Raw genomic sequence first — 20,193 nt, 5'->3', positions numbered from 1 at the left:
ACTTCCCTAAACAAATACTGCAGAGCTGACCCCTGCTCCCCACATCCCGATACAAATACTGTAGAGTTGACCCTGTTCCCCTCCTTCCCTACACAAATACTGCAGAGTTGATCCCTTGCCCCCTCTTCCGTATACAAATACTGCAGAGTTTAACCCTTCCCCTTTTCCCTGTACAAATACTGCAGAGTTGACCCCTTCCCGCCCACTTCCCTATACAAATAATGCAGGGATGATCCCTTCCCCCCTATATAAATACTGCAGAGTTGACCCCTTCCCGATACAAATATTGCAGAGTCGACCCCTTCCCCATTCCCGATACAAATACTGCAGAGTTGACCCCTTCCCCCCTTCCCTGCACAATACAGCAAAGCTGATCCCTTCCCCCCCCCCCCCCCCCCGCCCCCGCTTGCCTATACAAATACTGCAGAGTTGAAACCTTCCCCCTTTCCCTGTACAATACTGCAGAGTTAACCCCTTCCCTGTACAAATACTGCAGAGTTGACCCTTCCCTGTACAAATACTGCAGAGTTGACCCTTCCCTCCCTCCCCTTCCCTGTACAAATACTGCAGTGTTGACCCCTTCCCCCCCTTCCCTGTACAAATACTGCAGAGTTGATCCCTTCCCCCCTTCCCTGTACAAATACTGCAGAGTTGACCCTTCCCCCCCTTCCCTGTACAAATACTGCAGTGTTGACCCCTTCCCCCCTTCCCTGTACAAATACTGCAGAGTTGATCCCTTCCCTCCTTCATTGTACAAATACTGCAGAGTTGACCCCTTCCCTCTTTCCCTGTACAAATGCTGCAGAGTTGACCCCTTCCTCCCCCACTTCCCCATACAAATACTGCAGAGTTAGCGCCTTCCTCCCTTCCCTCCTTCCCTATACAAATTCTGCAGAGTTGACCCCATTCTCCACTTTTCCTGTACAAATGTTGCAGAGTCGACCCCTTCCTGATACAAATACGGCAGAGTTGACCCCTTCCTCCCTTCCCTCCTTCCCTATACAAATACTGCAGAGTTAACCCTTCCCCCCCCCACTTGTCTATGCAAATACTGCAGAGTTGACCTCTTCCCCCCCTTCCTTGTACAAATACTGCAGAGTTGACCCTTTCGCCCCCCCCCCCACTTGTCTATGCAAATACTGCAGAGTTGATCCCTTCCCCCCCCCACTTGTCTATGCAAATACTGCAGAGTTGACCTCTTTTCCACCCCCCCCTTCCCGATACAAATTCTGCAGAGTTGACCCCTTCCCTGTACAAATATTGCAGAGTTGACCTCTTCCCCCCCCCTTCCCTATACAAATTCTGCAGAGTTGACCCCTTCCCCCCTTTCCCTGCACAAATACTGCAGAGTTGACCTCTTCCCCCCCCTTCTCTATACAAATTCTGCAGAGTTGACCCCTTCCCCCTCCCTTCCCTGTGCAAATATTGCAGTTGACCTCTTCCCCCCCCCCCTTCCCTATACAAATTCTGCAGAGTTGACCCCTTCCCCCATTCCCTGTACAAATACTGCAGTTGACCCTCCCCCCCCCCCAACATGTCTATGCAAATACTGCAGAGTTGATCCCTTCCCCCCTTTCCCTGCAGAAATACTGCAGAGTTGACCTCTTTTCCCCCCCCCATACAAATTCTGCAGAGTTGACCCCTTCCCCCCTTTCCCGATACAAATACTGCAGTGTTGACCCCTTCCCCCCTTCCCTGTACAAATACTGCAGAGTTGATCCCTTCCCTCCTTCATTGTACAAATACTGCAGAGTTGACCCCTTCCCTCTTTCCCTGTACAAATGCTGCAGAGTTGACCCCTTCCTCCCCCACTTCCCCATACAAATACTGCAGTTAGCGCCTTCCTCCCTTCCCTCCTTCCCTATACAAATTCTGCAGAGTTGACCCCATTCTCCACTTTTCCTGTACAAATGTTGCAGAGTCGACCCCTTCCTGATACAAATACTGCAGAGTTGACCCCTTCCTCCCTTCCCTCCTTCCCTATACAAATACTGCAGAGTTAACCCTTCCCCCCCCCCCCCACTTGTCTATGCAAATACTGCAGAGTTGACCTCTTCCCCCCCTTCCTTGTACAAATACTGCAGAGTTGACCCTTTCGCCCCCCCCCCACTTGTCTATGCAAATACTGCAGAGTTGATCCCTTCCCCCCCCCACTTGTCTATGCAAATACTGCAGAGTTGACCTCTTTTCCACCCCCCCCTTCCCTATACAAATTCTGCAGAGTTGACCCCTTCCCTGTACAAATATTGCAGAGTTGACCTCTTCCCCCCCCCCTTCCCTATACAAATTCTGCAGAGTTGACCCCTTCCCCCCTTTCCCTGCACAAATACTGCAGAGTTGACCTCTTCCCCCCCCTTCTCTATACAAATTCTGCAGAGTTGACCCCTTCCCCCTCCCTTCCCTGTGCAAATATTGCAGTTGACCTCTTCCCCCCCCCCTTCCCTATACAAATTCTGCAGAGTTGACCCCTTCCCCCATTCCCTGTACAAATACTGCAGTTGACCCTCCCCCCCCCCCAACATGTCTATGCAAATACTGCAGAGTTGATCCCTTCCCCCCTTTCCCTGCAGAAATACTGCAGAGTTGACCTCTTTTCCCCCCCCCATACAAATTCTGCAGAGTTGACCCCTTCCCCCCTTTCCCGATACAAATTCAGCAGAGTTGACCCCTTCCCCCCTTTCCCGATACAAATTCTGCAGAGTTAGCGCCTTCCACTCTTCCCTATACAAATTCTGCAGAGTTGACCCCATTCCCCACTTTTCCTGTACAAATGTTGCAGAGTCGACCCCTTCCTGATACAAATACTGCAGAGTTAACCCTTCCCCCCCCCCCACTTGTCTATGCAAATACTGCAGAGTTGACCCTTTCGCCCCCCCCCACTTTTCTATGCAAATACTGCAGAGTTGATCCCTTCCCCCCTTTCCCTGCACAAATACTGCAGAGTTGACCTCTTTCCCCCCCCCCCCACTTCCCTATACAAATTCTGCAGAGTTGACCCCTTACCCCCTTTCCCTGCACAAATACTGCAGAGTTGACCCCTTCCTCCCTTCCCTCCTTCCCTATACAAATACTGCAGAGTTAACCCTTCCCCCCCCCCCACTTGTCTATGCAAATACTGCAGAGTTGACCCTTTCGCCCCCCCCCACTTTTCTATGCAAATACTGCAGAGTTGATCCCTTCCCCCCTTTCCCTGCACAAATACTGCAGAGTTGACCTCTTTCCCCCCCCCCCACTTCCCTATACAAATTCTGCAGAGTTGACCCCTTACCCCCTTTCCCTGCACAAATACTGCAGAGTTGACCCCTTCCTCCCTTCCCTCCTTCCCTATACAAATACTGCAGAGTTAACCCTTCCCCCCCCCACACTTGTCTATGCAAATACTGCAGAGTTGACCTCTTTCCCCCCCCCCTTCCTTGTACAAATACTGCAGAGTTGACCCTTTCACCCCCCCCCCACTTGTCTATGCAAATACTGCAGAGTTGATCCCTTCCCCCCTTTCCCTGCACAAATACTGCAGAGTTGACCTCTTCCCCCCCCCCCCCCACTTCCCTATACAAATTCTGCAGAGTTGACCCCTTCCCTGTACAAATATTGCAGAGTTGACCTCTTCCCCCCCCCTTCCCTATACAAATTCTGCAGAGTTGACCCCTTACCCCCTTTCCCTGCACAAATACTGCAGAGTTGACGTCTTCCCCCCCCTTCCCGATACAAATACTGCAGAGTTGACTCCTTCCTCCCTTCCCTCCTTCCCTATACAAATACTGCAGAGTTAACCCTTCCCCCCCCCACTTGTCTATGCAAATACTGCAGAGTTGACCTCTTTCCCCCCCCATTCCTTGTACAAATACTGCAGAGTTGACCCTTTCGCCCCCCCCCCCCACTTGTCTATGCAAATACTGCAGAGTTGACCCTTCCCCCCCCCCTTCCCTGTACAAATACTGCAGTGTTGACCCCTTCCCCCCTTCCCTGTACAAATACTGCAGAGTTGATCCCTTCCCTCCTTCATTGTACAAATACTGCAGAGTTGACCCCTTCCCTCTTTCCCTGTACAAATGCTGCAGAGTTGACCCCTTCCTCCCCCACTTCCCCATACAAATACTGCAGAGTTAGCGCCTTCCTCCCTTCCCTCCTTCCCTATACAAATTCTGCAGAGTTGACCCCATTCCCCACTTTTCCTGTACAAATGTTGCAGAGTCGACCCCTTCCTGATACAAATACTGCAGAGTTGACCCCTTCCTCCCTTCCCTCCTTCCCTATACAAATACTGCAGAGTTAACCCTTCCCCCCCCCCCACTTGTCTATGCAAATACTGCAGAGTTGACCTCTTCCCCCCCTTCCTTGTACAAATACTGCAGAGTTGACCCTTTCGCCCCCCCCCCACTTGTCTATGCAAATACTGCAGAGTTGACCCCTTCCCCCCCCACTTGTCTATGCAAATACTGCAGAGTTGACCTCTTTTCCACCCCCCCTTCCCTATACAAATTCTGCAGAGTTGACCCCTTCCCTGTACAAATATTGCAGAGTTGACCTCTTCCCCCCCCCCCTTCCCTATACAAATACTGCAGAGTTGACCCCTTCCCCCCTTTCCCTGCACAAATACTGCAGAGTTGACCTCTTCCCCCCCCTTCTCTATACAAATACTGCAGAGTTGACCCCTTCCCCCCTTTCCCTGCACAAATACTGCAGAGTTGACGTCTTGCCCCCCCTTCCCTGCACAAATACTGCAGAGTTGACCTCTTCCCCCCCCTTCCCTATACAAATTCTGCAGAGTTGACCCCTTCCCCCATTCCCTGTACAAATACTACAGAGTTGACCCTCCCCCCCCCCCAACATGTCTATGCAAATACTGCAGAGTTGATCCCTTTCCCCCTTTCCCTGCAGAAATACTGCAGAGTTGACCTCTTTCCCCCCCATACAAATTCTGCAGAGTTGACCCCTTCCCCCCTTTCCCGATACAAATTCTGCAGAGTTGACCCCTTCCCTGTACAAATACTGCAGAGTTGACCTCTTCTCCCCCCCCTTCCCTGTACAATTACTGCAGAGTTGACCCCTTCCCCCCTCCCCCCCCCCCCCGACTTTCCTATACAAATACTGCAGAGCTCACCCCTTCCCCACCTCGGTGGCATCACCTTTCCCTGGACAGGAAAGTGAAGGAACGTGAGTGCCACACGTGCTGAAGATTGGGAACTGAAGGCAAGATTGCTGCAGGTTACATCTAAATTAAAGCAAACATCTAATTAGCGTATGGAACGCAGGTTCCCATTGCAGAGGGAGTGCTACGGAGCTTCCCCGCCGCTAGGAAGATCGGGCCCAACAATCCCAGCGCGGGTTCTGTGGCGGCCGCTGCCACTTCATTGCTCCGGGCCCCCCCACCACCACCACCATGGAACCTGATGTCCAGCTGGGAACAAAATCCAGCCCATCGTGCTGAACAAAAACAGCTAGCAGTATCTGTGTTGGAAATGAAACAACTCTGGCTTTGTGTTTTGACTTTGGACAATATGGTGAAGGTTATTAAGGTTATTGATGACTTTAGATGAGATGAAAATAAAAACTTTAACTGACATTAAAACATTGTATTTTGATAGTCTGTTAAGTTTCTGATTTTGTAATTAAGTATTGGTTTCTTGTTTATTTGTAATTATTTTATACTTCAGTGTGTTTTAGGGAATTTTTATAATGTTACTATAAACAAAATGGTACTGTTTTCACACCTTGAGCTGTAATTGTATCATTAATTGCAATTCACTTTATTAAGATAATCACCTAGATTCCTCACTACCTTTAGATCAAATAGGAAAGTAATAGTTCATAGTTTAAAATATCAAAAATTAGGAAATTATGAAGGTATGAGGAGCAAATTGGCTGAGGTGGTTGGGAAAATACATTAAAAGGTATGACAGTAAATAGGCAATGGGTAGTCTTTAAAGAAATATTACATAGTTTACAGCAACTATACATTCCTTGAAGGCGCAAAAACCCCAAACATAAACACAATCAACCATGGATAACAAAGGAAGTCAAGGATTGTATAATATTAAAAGAAAAGGCCTATAAAGTTGCCAGAAATAGCAGTAAACCTGAGGATTGGGAGGATTTTAGAATACAGAAAAGGCGAACAAAGAAACTGATAAAGAAAGGGAGAATAGAATATGAATGTAAGTTAGCAAAAAATATAAAAACAGACTGTAAAAGCTTCTGTAGGTATGTAAAAAGGAAACGTTTGGCTTAGACAAATGTGGGTCCATTACAGGTAGCGTCAGGAGAATTTATAATGAGGAATAGAGAAATCGCAGCGAAGCTACATGAATACTTTGTGTCTGTCTTCACTGAGGAAGATACAAGAAATCTCCCAGAATTAGAGGTCCGAGGGATTAGGGGGAATGAGGAATTGAAGGAAATTAGTATTCGTAAGAAGGTTGTATTGGAGAAATTAATGGGGGCTGAAGGTTGATAAGTCCCCAAGACCTGATATTCTACATCCCAGAGTTTTGAAAGAGGTAGCTATGGAGAAAATGGATGCATTGGTGATCATCTTCCAAAATTATATAGATTCTGGAGCGGTTCCTGCAGATTGGAAGGTCGCAAATGTCACCCCACTATTTAAGAAGGGAGGGAGAGAGAAAACAGGAAATTACCGACCTGTTAGCCTTACATCAGTTGTTGGGAAAATGCTAGAATCTATTCTAAAGGATGTGATAAATGGACCCTTGGATAATAATGATCTGATTGGGCATAGTCAGCATGGATTTATGAATGGGAAATCATGTTTGACGAACCTTTTGGAGTTTTTTGAGGATGTTACTAGCAGAATTGATAAAGGGGAGTTGGTGAATGTGGTCTACTTGGATTTTCAAAAGGCCTTTGATAAAGTTCTCCACAGGAGGTTGGTTAGCAAAATTAAAGCACATGGGATAGGAGGTAATATACTGACATGAATTAAGGATTGGTTAACAGGCAGAAAACAGAGAGTAGGAATAAACGGGTCATTCCTGCATTAGCAGGCTGTGACTAGTGGGGTACAGCAGGGATCAGTGCTTGGGCCCCAGCTGTTCACAATATATATCAACGATTTGGATGTGGGGACGTAGTATTTCCAAGTTCGCGGATGACACAAAACTAGGTGGGAATGTGTGTTGTGAGGAAGATGCAAAGCAGCTTCAAGGGGATTTGGACAGACTTAGTGAGTGGGCAAGGATGTGGCACATGGAATATAATGTGGAAAAATGTGAGGTTATTCACTTTGGTAGGAGGAATAGATGTGCAGAGTATTTCTTAAATGGTAAGAGATTAGAAAGTGTAGATGTACAAAGGGACCTGGGTGTCCTTGTCATTAAGTCACTGAAAGCTAACATGCAGGTGCAGCAAGCAATTAAGAAGGCTAATGATATGTTAGCTTTCATCGAAAGAGGATTTGAGTGCAGGAGTAGTGAAGTCTTGCTTCAATTGTATAGAACCTTGGTTAGACCATTCCTGGAGTACTGTGTGCAGTTTTGGTCCCCTTACTTTAGGAAGGATATTATTGCCATAGAGGGAGTGCAACAAAGGTTCACCAGACTTGTTCCCGGGATGGCGGGACTGTCCTGTGAAGAGAGATTGGGGAAACTGGGCCTGTATTCTCTAGAGTTTTGAAGAATGAGAGGTGATCTCATTGAAACCTACAATATACTTAAAGGGATTGACAGGTAGATGCAGCTAAGATGTTTCCCTGATTGGGGAGTCTAGAACCAGGGACACAATTTCAAAATAAGGGGGAAGCCACTTAGGACAGAGATGAAGAGAAATTTCTTTACTCAGAAGGTTGTGAATCATTGAGTATGTTTAAAGCAGAGATTGACAGATTTCTAAATAAAGTGACATAAGGAGATATGAGGATAGTGTGGGAAAAAGGCATTGAAATGGATAATCAGCCATGATCGTATTGAATGGCGGAACAGGCTCGATGGGCTGAATGGCCTACTCCTGCTCTTATGTTCATACATCTTGTGATTCTCAAAAAGCTGCTATTGAAATGTTAATAATGATTTATTGAAGAGTTTTACAGCAAGTTGCTTCATGTTACCTGTAAAGTGAAGATATATTTAAAATGTGTTTTGTCTAATATTTAGGTTACGATCTAAGCATGGTAATGACTGGGCAACGATAGGGGCAGCTCTGGGAAGGAGTGCTTCCTCAGTGAAAGACCGATGCAGACTGATGAAGGACACATGCAACACTGGTAAAATTATATTCTACACCTGGTAACCTAACCAAAATGAAATTCAAGGTTATACTGTCCTTTTGTACACCACTTTGGCTTTAAACAAGCAGTGATATACATTTCATATTATTTTAAATTCCACTGTGTAAATCATTTTGTATTTTACACTTGTCATGTCAGTAAAGCTCCTTTATCATACTGGTGCCAAAATCATGCCCTATGTCAAGAGACAAAACATACATGATGAAAAGACTTGCACCCAACTGTTTGCTATCTTCAGCTCTGTAGATAGAGCTGGTTACTCTAGTGAGTTGGATAAATTGGAACCACAGTGCACTTGCAAAAGATTTTTGGAGTTCCATCTATTTATAATTTAATAACACAACTTAGTTTATGCACTCCTCATTTCAATCATTTCTAAATTACAGTCAGTTTTCCCTCTCCCTCTCTCTCTCACTTCGGCCTCCTTATCTCGAGAGACAATGGGTAAGCGCCTGGAGGTGGTCAGTGGTGTGTGCAGCGCCTGGAGTGAAATTAAATTTTAATCCACTAGTTTGAGACTGTTTTATGCAGTATTATTAAAACATTAAAAAATTTAAAGTATATATGAAAAAATTGGAGCAAAAATATTAAGATTTTAAGTGCAATATACTGCAATGTACTGAAATTAGGTTTAAAGATGAGTTATTAAGAGTTTTGGAGAGTTTAAAAGAAAGCCTGCTGGTGTACTTGTGATTTTGCTATTTTCAGTCTATGGGTTAAAAAATTGGCACCCACACAGTTCACCAATCAGTCATGAGTAGAGGCAATTAGATAGCTTAATTAGGGGTGGAAATACAAGGTAAATTCTGAGGTAAATTACTATAGAATGTTGTGTCACAGAATGAGGGAAGGTAGTGTTCCTGGTTAGGTGCAAGGAGCCAGTGTGAAGAAGCACATCTTTTTTGAGATTGACGCTCCCCAAAGTATTTGGTGGCAGTACCAGTTAACCCCACACCCAGACATGGTTTATAGAACCATAGAAAGGTTACAGCACAGGAGGCCATTCAGCCCATCGTGTCTGCGGCGGTGGCTACAAAAAAATGAACCACCCAATCTAATCCCATCTTCCAGCACCTGGTCTGTAGCCTTGCAGGTTTCAGCACTTTAGGTACAGGTCCGGGTACCTTTATGTGTGGGATTTTTGCAATGCATAACCAAAGAGATCTAGGGACATCAAAATCCAGCAGGCTGTGGCATTCCCTTCCTAATCTCTCCACCTCTATCCCTCTCCCCTCCTTTAAGATGCTTGCTAAAACCTACCTCTCTCACCAAGCTTTTCATCATCTGCCCTGATATCTCTTTATGTGGCTCGGTTTTAAATTTTGTTTGATAACGCTCCTGTGAAGTGCCTTGGGAAGCTTTACTATGTTAAAGGGGTTATCTAAATACAAGTTGTTGCTGTTGTTGTCATTGAAACCTTGCAGCCAACCAGCATACTTATGCCTTCCAAAAGGGTATCTGTCAGGAAGAGCGTTGTTTTAAGTGTCACATGACTCAAGCAAATGTGAGAATCAAGGTACTGAACCATGCCAACTCAAGCTGATAACAGTCACAAGCTACACATAGAGACAATAATTGCACAATGCTTGATTTGATGTCATTGTGGCATGCCTTGGAAGGCATCTAGAATTAGTTCATGGTTAGCCAGTCTTCCCCACTGTACCCTGGTACCCATTCTTATTCCTCATTGACATTTTTACCATCTTACACAGTCATAGTATTGTTATCCTGATTATGGACCTGCCTGCTGAGGCTCCATTTTAGGGCAAAATTATGGTGCATGCAGTAATTAACAATTATTTTGTAATCATTGATGGGGGAGCGATGTAAGTCTGTTTCTAATCAATCCAGGCTTAGATTTAGATTTTTTTAGATTTAGATATACAGCACTGAAACAGGCCCTTCGGCCCACCGAGTCTGTGCCGACCATCAACCACCCATTTATACTAACCCTGCAGTAATCCCATATTCCTACCACATCCCCACCTGTCCCTATATATTTCCCTACCATCTACCTATACTAGGGGCAATTTATAATGGCCAATTAACCTATCAACCTGCAAGTCTTTGGCTGTGGGAGGAAACCGGAGCACCCGGAGGAAACCCACGCAGACACAGGGAGAACTTGCAAACTCCACACAGGCAGGACCCAGAATTGAACCGGGGTCGCTGGAGCTGTGAGGCTGCGGTGCTAACCACTGTGCCGCTTGTAGAGCACTATTTTAAGTTATCAATATTAAATTTGATAATTCTGCTTATAACATGTGCTTTGTTATACCCATGGTTTTGTGCATGATTGCCACAAATGTTGTCATGAGCCATGATAGCCTGGATCTCCCTGAAGTCATTAGTTCATTCTTCATTTCACCTCCATTTCCCCTCTATTTTCCTTCAATGCTTTATTTAGCTTTAAATAAAGGCATTTGAGAACTTCCAAGGAAATAGCTAATGGCCAACACGATTCTATGCTGATGGTTATATACCATAATAAAATAATGCATAAAAATAAAAAGAGATGCTGACTTCGACAGCCACAGGCACAAGTAATTTACTTTAAATACAGGCATCATGAGAGGTTCACTGAACCATTGTGATTCTGTTATATTGAACACATATGTCCACAGTGAGGATAAGATTCCTTCTGGATCATATAAGGCACAGACAGCATTGAAGACATATCAATGTTTGATAGTATTCCTAAAGGAAATGTTAGCTGTTAACTGCCTTTCTGCTGCATCTGTGCCTCCTTAGGCAGCTCTCTATTGTCATTATCAGGGAACAGTGCCTGGTGCAGGAGACACACTGTGTAGCAAAATGGCATGACTTAACAATATGCTTGGAATATCGCTTAACATGTCTTTGCTGCTCTTGTTGGTCCACCAGTATGAAGGGCAGGGCAAGTGGAGCACTAAATAGAGTCTCCATGGTGTGCAAAAACCTCGAGTATGGAAAGCAAATTTTCAACAGCTCGCCTTTAACTGAAGATTTGGGCTTTTTCACTGCAGTCTCTCCTGCAATGTCTGTTCCATTTAAGCAGGATGAATGCACTGAGCAAGTGATGTGTTAGTATGACAATAAGGGGCACTTCATTCTTGAATGCTTCATCTAACTGTTTAATTGGTCTTTTGCACAAATTAGCCATATTAACACGTGACCTAAAGATTCTTCCCACATCAGTTTTAAAGTGGGCAGGAAACCTGAAGCATAATTGCGGTTTTATGATTTGATTAAATGACTCATGTAGAGTAAGTGTTCTTTAGATTTTCTAAGAGTGAAAACAATCAGAAATGGCAGACAGGCATCATCAGACACAAATCAGAATTAATCTAAAAATGGAAACCTAGAAATTGCCTAGAATGCTTAAAGCTAATAGCAATTTCTAGGCTTTCATCCTGAACAGATTCCCCCATTTATTTTATGTCTGATAGTGCTTGGCATTACCATTCTTGATCAGTCACCTTTTTACAACAAAAATGTATCTTGCTCTAAGTGTATACAATCTTTTCTTAATACAAAGTTGCTAATTCAAATTTACAGATAATTCAACATTTTTAGCTCCAGATTCCTACTTCGATGTGTTATTTACATTGCTTAATTCAAATTATTGTATAATTTAATTTAAAATTTTAATTTTGTGGTGCTCCTTTCTTTCATTTAAAATTTCTCTTTATTTTGGTTCCTTGAGCATCCGTCTCTGGTTCGTTGATAAGGCATGTGCGACAGTACCTTGAGTGATATCAATTTTATTTACTCATTTGTTCCTAAACGTGTTCCTCATTTTCTTCAGTAAGCGCTTAATCACTGCTCTGGTCTCTCTGTGATGTGGCTAAGATTAAGCATTGCAATATTGAAGAATTACCACTACCCACAATTTAGCCCAATACATTGAAGCACCAAATTCCTGCCTCAGAACATTTTGTCATAGTAATTTTTATTCCAGAATGTTTCATTTTAAATGTTATTCTGGGAAGATTTGGATCATTTTAAATTAAGTCTAACTCTATAGTTTCCAAGGCCATTATGAATGCATTCCTGACTTTTTAAAATTATCATGTAAAGAGGCTTCAACAGCTAATGTTCAGTGAGTTCTCATTGCTGAAGTAGCACAAACGTTGTCACATCTGCTTTCCCAGGTAAATGGACAGTAGAAGAAGAAAAACGACTAGCAGAGGTGGTCCATGAATTAACTGCCACGGATCCCGGTGACATTGTCACACAGGGTGTCTCTTGGGCTGCAGTGGCTGAACGGGTGGGCACCCGTTCAGAGAAGCAATGCCGTTCCAAATGGCTCAATTACCTCAACTGGAAGCAGAGTGGAGGGACGGAATGGAGCAAAGACGATGAAATAAATCTAATTTTAAGGTATATTAATTGTGCAGCCAACAGTGTTAGTTCCAAGAGGAAAGCAAGCAACCTGCTCCCCAGCAGCAGGTCAAAAAAAAAACACATAAAGCCACTTCTAATTTTACAAATTTAATATCCATTTAAGTATCTAATTCAAGTAATGACAGTATTTTTCTTTGCAAATTGAAAATTTCTTTTAGTAGGCTTAAGTTAATTTCTTTGAGTAGAAGATTGTTGGAGCATGGAATGCATTCCTGTAGAGGCAGAGACCATTACACATTTTAAAGAAAAAGTGGATAAATATTTGAAGCAGCGGAAGATACAGGGAGAGAGTGGGATTAATTTTGGATTACTCTTGTAAAGAGCCAGCAGAGACACAATTGGTCAAAGGCCTCCTGTGTGGTAAATCTTATGGTTGCAGTATACAGTATTGTCTTATCAAAGAAAGACATTTATGATATAAACTTCCATTCAATGGTTCCAAGGAATACTTGGACTAATTAAACTGCTTGGACAAGTCAAATATTAAGGATGTATTTTAATTTTCTGAGTTCTGAAGTGGAATTTTATTACTGCTATAGAAAATTTAGTGGGACTTCGTAATCTTAATCTAACAATGGATTTGTGCACTGATGCCATACCACAGGTGAAATAGAACAATGTTGTTTAAAGAAAATGATAAGAAAATAATTGCATAAGAAAATAAAAGCTAACAATAGGAACCAGCCAATGGTTATCAATATTCAAACGATTCTATAGTCTAGTCCAATAAATTACCTTTATTGTTAAAGACACTGTCCAGCAGTGTGACTGAACACAGCAAATTAGCCCAGTCAAACAAAGCAAATGATTTTTGATAATTGGTGGCACTTGGGGTTTGCTGAGAGCTGAGCATATTATAGTTGAACTATATACCGTCAGTTCTTATCAGGGAACTCCTCTTTGCCGACGATGCTGCTTTAACATCTCACACTGAAGAGTGCCTGCAGAGTCTCATCGACAGGTTTGCGGCTGCCTGCAATGAATTTGGCCTAACCATCAGCCTCAAGAAAACGAACATCATGGGGCAGGACGTCAGAAATGCTCCATCCATCAATATTGGCGACCACGCTCTGGAAGTGGTTCAAGAGTTCACCTACCTAGGCTCAACTATCACCAGTAACCTGTCTCTAGATGCAGAAATCAACAAGTGTATGGGAAAGGCTTCCACTGCTATGTCCAGACTGGACAAGAGAGTGTGGGAAAATGGCGCACTGACACGGAACACAAAAGTCCGAGTGTATCAGACCTGTGTCCTCAGTACCTTGCTCTATGGCAGCGAGGCCTGGACAACGTATGTCAGCCAAGAGCAACGTCTCAATTCATTCCATCTTCGCTGCCTCCAGAGAATACTTGGCATCAGGTGGCAGGACCGTATCTCCAACACAGAGGTCCTCGAGGCGGCCAACATCCCCAGCTTATACACACTACTGAGTCAGCGGCGCTTGAGATGGCTTGGCCATGTGAGCCGCATGGAAGATGGCAGGATCCCCAAAGACACATTGTACAGTGAGCTCGCCACTGGTATCAGACCCACCGGCCGTCCATGTCTCCGCTTTAAAGACATCTGCAAACGCGACATGAAATCCTGTGACATTGATCACAAGTCGTGGGAGTCAGTTGCCAGCGTCCGCCAGAGCTGGTGGGCAGCCATAAAGACGGGGCTAAAGTGTGGCGAGTCGAAGAGACTTAGTAGTTGGCAGGAAAAAAGACAGAGGCGCAAGGGGAGAGCCAACTGTGTAACAGCCCCGACAAACAAATTTCTCTGCAGCACCTGTGGAAGAGCCTGTCACTCTAGAATTGGCCTTTATAGTCACTCCAGGCACTGCTTCACAAACCACTGACCACCTCCAGGCGCGTATCCATTGTCTCTCGAGATAAGGAGGCCAAAGAAGATACCGTCAGTAAAATAATGTTTGCAGTTACGTCCCAGATTTTTAGACACTGATATTTAAAATGACAATGCTTACATTGGTTAACATTGTATATAGGTGATGGATCAGGAGACAGTGCTGTACACTACAGGGTTGAAGCTGGTAGAAGATTAAGTAAGTTGAGTTTTAAAAGTCTGTCAATATAGGAACTAAGACTGAGAAAATTTATATAGTTGGTGAATTCATTGGAGCCACCAAATACTACTTAGACCTGCTAACATTCTGGTTTTTTGTAAACAGTTATATGTAAAATGATTTTTATACATTATTTGGCATAGAATCGCAGAACTCAACGCAGAAGATGAAAGTGAGATTAACTGGGACATCATGGCCGAAGGTTGGAGTAGTGTCCGCTCTCCACAATGGCTGAGAAGCAAATGGTGGACCATCAAGCGGCAGGTTACAAACCATAAAGATTTGACATTTGCAGGTACAATAATATCCCCAAATGCATTGTTGGCATATTTTTTGCTGTGACATTTTCTATAGTGAGTAAACCACTATGATCAGCCCCACAACATATTGCCATGTTTTGTAGAAACAAATCATTTCAGGATGTTCGCTGCAAATAGCAGCAAAATAAGTTTTATGACACAGGCTGCAATTGCTAAAGGTTATATTTTGGTTGCCAGGTTCTTCTGATTGCTATCTAGCAACAGTCGTATTTGATTAGCTAATCATATGAAATTTGTGTTTAATCAGTGGTGGTAACCGGTCAACGTGCATTCTTATTTAAATCCTTTATTTTTTAAAGTTTTCTAGTTTTCGGTCAGTGATGATGATCAAGTCATGTATCTGTTATACAGCACACTTCTTGTTATTTTCTTGCTTTTCTTTCAGAAGCAGTGGATACAAAACTTGTCCCCGTTTCACCTTCAAATCTTATTAAATTTCCTCCAGAAAAATTGACCATTTATCTGTATAATATCTTATGTTTTTGTTACTCTATGTTAAATGACTTTTAACTTTGACTAACTATCCTATATATTTAAAATGCCAGTCAACTTCATCAATTTGGAGGTAGTTCTGTTAATGACAGCCTGAATTTGCAGAATACATAATCCACATTTTCATTTGCATAATGAAATTATTACTTGCCAGTGCTCCAATTCTACTGGTACTTTTTTTCCTCTATTTTCAATGGCAGAATTAGTAGAGAGTTTGAGGCAATTGGTAGAGAGCCTAAAGCAGCCACATGTCCCAGTGCACCAATTATCTGAGTGTCAAACCGGAACGAGTTCACGCAATTCAAATTCATCCTCTGTTCAGCATCTGCGGGTTCGATTAGCTCAAGTGGAGGAAAACAGCAGTGTCCCCAGCAGTCCAGTAGCCGCTCTGCAGATTCCTGTGCAAATTACGCAAGTTGGTATGTCTTTAAAATACAGCGATTATATAGGGGTGCTTCTTCAGTTTATTGTTGTGAAGCCCTTCTAACCATGTTCAAAGGATCAAAGGATATGGGGGGAAGGTGGGAACAGGTTACTGAGTTGGATGATCAGCCATGATCATAATGAATGGCAGAGCAGGCTCGAAGGGCCGAATGGCCCACTCCTGCTCGTATTTTCTATGTTTCTATGTGTTCCTATCAGGTCGTGGCAAAATTCTTATATATATGTGGAATAACAAGTAATTATTATAAACACATAGCAGAAACAGGAAAAACATGCAAATGCTGACATCTGAGATCAAAATAAATACTGAAAATACTCAGCTAGTCTATCAACATCTGAAAAGATGGGTTTAAAATCAGTTGTTCAGATCCAAAACATTAAACTCATTTTTTCAAGGCCTGCTGTTTATTTCCATCCTTTTCTGGCATAAGTTCATATTCATTCTTGATGCTGTACATGAACTGTCGTGGATATAATCTTACGGGATAATGAGTTTCTGGATTACTAAATCTGTGATTTGAATTCCAGGTGCTCACTTGAATACCCTGCCTTTTAGTAAATAGGCTTTTTAAAAAACTACCTCTTCTTATTTTCTTCCCTTCTTCCATTCTTAATGGGCTGGATTTTACCTGTCCTCTGGGAGGCAGCAGAGCCAGTTAAATGGCACAGGAAGGTTGAGGGGGTGGCATGCCCATTGTCTTCCTGCCGCCATGCCATCTTGCCAGGGGTGGGGAAGGAGGTGGACAACCCTCCCATCCAGAGGCCAACTGAGCACTTAAGTGGCCAATTAAGGGCCTCTTACTGCCTCCGCTGGCCTTTTGCCAGCAGTGGGAGGGCCTGCCGCCATGTTGGGAGACCGGAAAGTAAACCCTGTTGGCACTCTGGCCCATGGAGGGGGTGCCCCCAGCAGCAAAGGCGCCACCTGCCCTCACTAAATCCTCCCTGTCATTGCTGGGGCCTGCCTGACTGACCCCAGACCCCACTTACCTGGTTGTGAGGGCACCATCCATCGCTGCGTCATCCTCCTCCTAATAAAGAGGGAGAAAATTGATTATTAAAGTAAATTGGCAAGAAATATAAAAACAAACAGCAAGAGCCTCTACGGGTATATAAAAAGAGAGTAGCTAAAATGAGTGTGGGACCCTTGGAGGATGCGACTGGAGAATTGATAACGGGGAACAGGGAAATGGCAGATAATTTAAAACAATATCTTGCATCAGTCTTCACGGTGGAGAACACTATAAACATCCCACAGATATCAGATAAGCAAGGAGCTAATGGGAGGTAAGATCTTGTAACAGTCTCCATCACGAGGGACAAGTATTTGACAAGCTAATGGGACTAAAGGCAGACAAGTCGCCAGGACCTGATGGCCTGCATCCAAGGGTTTTAAAGGAAGTGGCTGCAGAGATAGTGGAGGCATTGGTCGAAATATTCCAGAACTCACTGGATTCCAGGAGGGTCCCAGCGGATTGTAACACCGCTAACATGATGCCCTGTTCAAGAAGGGAGGGAGACCAAAAAGCAGGAAACTATAGGCCAGTCAGCCGAACATCAGTCATTGGGAAAATGCTAGAGTCCATTATTAAGGAAGAAATAGCAGGACATTTAGAAAAGCTTAACGCAATCAAACAGAGTCAACATGGTTTTGTAAAAGAGAAATTATGTTTGACAAATTTGCTAGAGTTCTTTGAGGATATAACAAGCAGAGTTGATAAAGGGGATCTGGTAGATGTAGTGTATTTGGATTTCCAGAAGGCATTCGATAAGGTGCCACATAAAAGATTATTGCACAAGGTAGGAGCTCACGGTATTGGGGGTAATGTATTAGCATGGATTGAGGATTGGTTAACTCACAGAAGACAGAGAGTCGGGATTAATGGGTCTTTTTCAGGTTGGAAAGATGTAACTAGTGGAGTGCCACAAGGATCAGTCCTAGGGCCTCAATTATTTACTATCTATTAATGATGGCAGAGTGTAATATATCCAAATTTGCTGACAATACAAAATAGGTGGGAGGGCATGTTAAAACATGATGAGGGCATAAGGAATCTGCAATAGGATATAGATAGGTTGAGTAAGTGGGCAAAAACTTGGCAGATGGAGTTTAATGTAGGAAAGTGTGACGTCATGTACTTTGGTAGGAAGAATCAAAAGGCAGACTATTATTTAAAAGGAGAGAGACTCCAAAAAAGTGCAACATAGAGGGATCTGGGTGTTCTTGTGCATGAAACACAAAAAGTTAGCATGCAGATGCAGCAAGTAATTAAGAAGGCAAATAGAATGTTGGCCTTTATTGCTAGGGGGTTGGAGTTTAAAAATAGGGAAGTCTTGTTACAACCGTACAGGATGTTGGTGAGGCCACACCTGGAGTACTGTGTACAGTTTGGTCCCCATATTTAAGAAAGGATATACTGGCAATGGAGGCGGTTCAAAAGAGATTCACTAGGCTGATTCCTGGGATGAAGGGGTTGACTTATCAGGAACGGCTGAACAGGTTAGGCCTTTATTCATGAGAGTTTAGAAGAATGAGGGGTGATCTTATTGAAACGTACAAGATTCTGAGGGGGCTTGACAAGGGTAGATGTTGAGAAGATGTTTCCACTAGTGGGTGAATCTCGAACTAGGGGACGTAGTTACAGAATAAGGGGATACTCATTTAAAACTGAGATGCAAAGGAATTTCTTCTCTCAAAGGGTAGTGAATGTCTGGAATTCTCTACTTCAGAGAGTTGTGGAGGCTGGATCACTGGAAGTATTTAAAGAGGAGATAGATAGATTTTTGAAATATCAGAGAGCTGAGGGCTATGAGGAGCTGGCATGAAAGAGGAGTTGAGGTCTGGGGCAGATCAGCCATGATCTTATTGAATGGTGGATCAGGCTTGAGGGGCCGAATGGTCTACTCCTGCTCATATTTCTTATGTTCCTCCAGGTGCAATCCCAGCAGGTGGTGCTGCTGAGCTGTTGGCCCTCTGATTGGTTGGCAGCTCAGGGGCAAACAGCTGTCCTTAATTGGCTGCCACTGGCCAGATGCGGCCCTAGGTCCCACTGACCGCCGAAGTGGATCAACCTCGCTTTTGGCCCCATCGGCGGGACCACCGCCACGAGCACTAAATTCAGTCCAATATCTCTCTCTGCGGGTGAGCTGTTCACCTGCTTCTTGCGATCAGTAACATGGGCAATTATTGCGGGTTGGACCGTCATCACTCTGTGGTGCCACACAGTGTTCCAAAAAATTGTACCACCACAGCACTACTCTATGTCACTCTTTATCCTTATTTCCTAATGGACTTTGAGGGAAATTAGCGCAAAAGAATGACACAATTTTCATTTTTACACAACTATGAGCACTCACAGGTTTCCTACACAAGCAATCTCCTGGCCTCTTTGACCTAAATTAATACAAAATTAGAGATAGTTTTGTGCTTTAGTGCAATGCTCACAAAATACTAGATTTAAAGTGTACAAAGAGTAATTTTTACAGCTCCCAAATAATACAACAGTGTATCCTAGAGAAGCTTTTATGTACTTTTCTAAATATTGTATTGTTATATATGCATATAATGAGAATGAAATATGTTTGTAATTGCTCAGTTATTGCATTAATTTTTTATGCAGCATCTGGTGATTCGTGTGGTAGCAGTACAGAGTGTGAAACAATAACACTGAATGCGGGGACTCTACAGAGATTTGAATTCTTACCTGTAAGTAAAGCAAATCAGCAGGAACTGCACCTACAGTGTCACATCACAATGAGCTCTGTGCTCTCCTCGAATCACTAACGACAACCAAAGTTTCATGTGAGACTTATAGCAAAAAAATAGTTACTGTTCACAATATCAATGGCAATCAAAGCAGCTGGATTAAAAGACATATTAACAGACGGTGATTGGAAGGACAAAAGGGACCATTCCCTGACACATTCAACCCATAATGGACCTTGATCACCAGGTATTGTGTGTAAGAGGAGCATTCCAGAGACTGCTCAGGTGATACAATCCAGGACGTAGTCAGACCAGTTTGTCACGTGACTAATCTGCTTGGCAACCTGGGTTTTTCTGAATTGTACAAACACTTTGAACTCAGAGTGCCTGTTTGCTCCTGGACTGAGAAGATCTCTCCAGTCTGCTCCCATCTCTTTCTCACAAGCCTCTGAAGACACATGAAGCCCAAGAGAGAAAAGTCTCCGACAGCAAACAAGGTTTAAGAAGAATACTGGGCCCCAACGAAAAGCAAGATCTACC

The 20,193-nt window shown here is 43.6% G+C and overlaps 1 protein-coding gene across 5 annotated transcripts in view; it reads left to right on the top strand.

Moving 5' to 3' along the window:
• dmtf1 (cyclin D binding myb-like transcription factor 1) overlaps positions 1-20,193 on the top strand; it is a 63,560-nt gene that overhangs the window by 30,919 nt on the left and 12,448 nt on the right. For 4 of the 5 annotated variants that reach the window (XR_010977702.1, XM_068059598.1, XM_068059596.1 and 1 more), the window contains 5 exons: positions 8,109-8,218; positions 12,376-12,604; positions 14,838-14,989; positions 15,707-15,925; positions 19,568-19,653. Coding sequence is in view for 4 of the 5 variants with exons in the window: in XM_068059598.1 (XP_067915699.1) it covers positions 8,109-8,218; positions 12,376-12,604; positions 14,838-14,989; positions 15,707-15,925; positions 19,568-19,653 (796 nt within the window). In the remaining variant the exon portion in view is untranslated. The remainder of the gene's footprint in view (positions 1-8,108; positions 8,219-12,375; positions 12,605-14,837; positions 14,990-15,706; positions 15,926-19,567; positions 19,654-20,193) is intronic. The other variant, XM_068059599.1, reaches the window with a different exon arrangement.

The sequence above is a fragment of the Heterodontus francisci genome, chromosome 27 (assembly GCF_036365525.1).
Source record: "Heterodontus francisci isolate sHetFra1 chromosome 27, sHetFra1.hap1, whole genome shotgun sequence".
In the NCBI taxonomy this organism is placed as follows: Eukaryota; Metazoa; Chordata; class Chondrichthyes; order Heterodontiformes; family Heterodontidae; genus Heterodontus; species Heterodontus francisci.
This window is presented reverse-complemented; position numbering and strand designations above follow the sequence as displayed.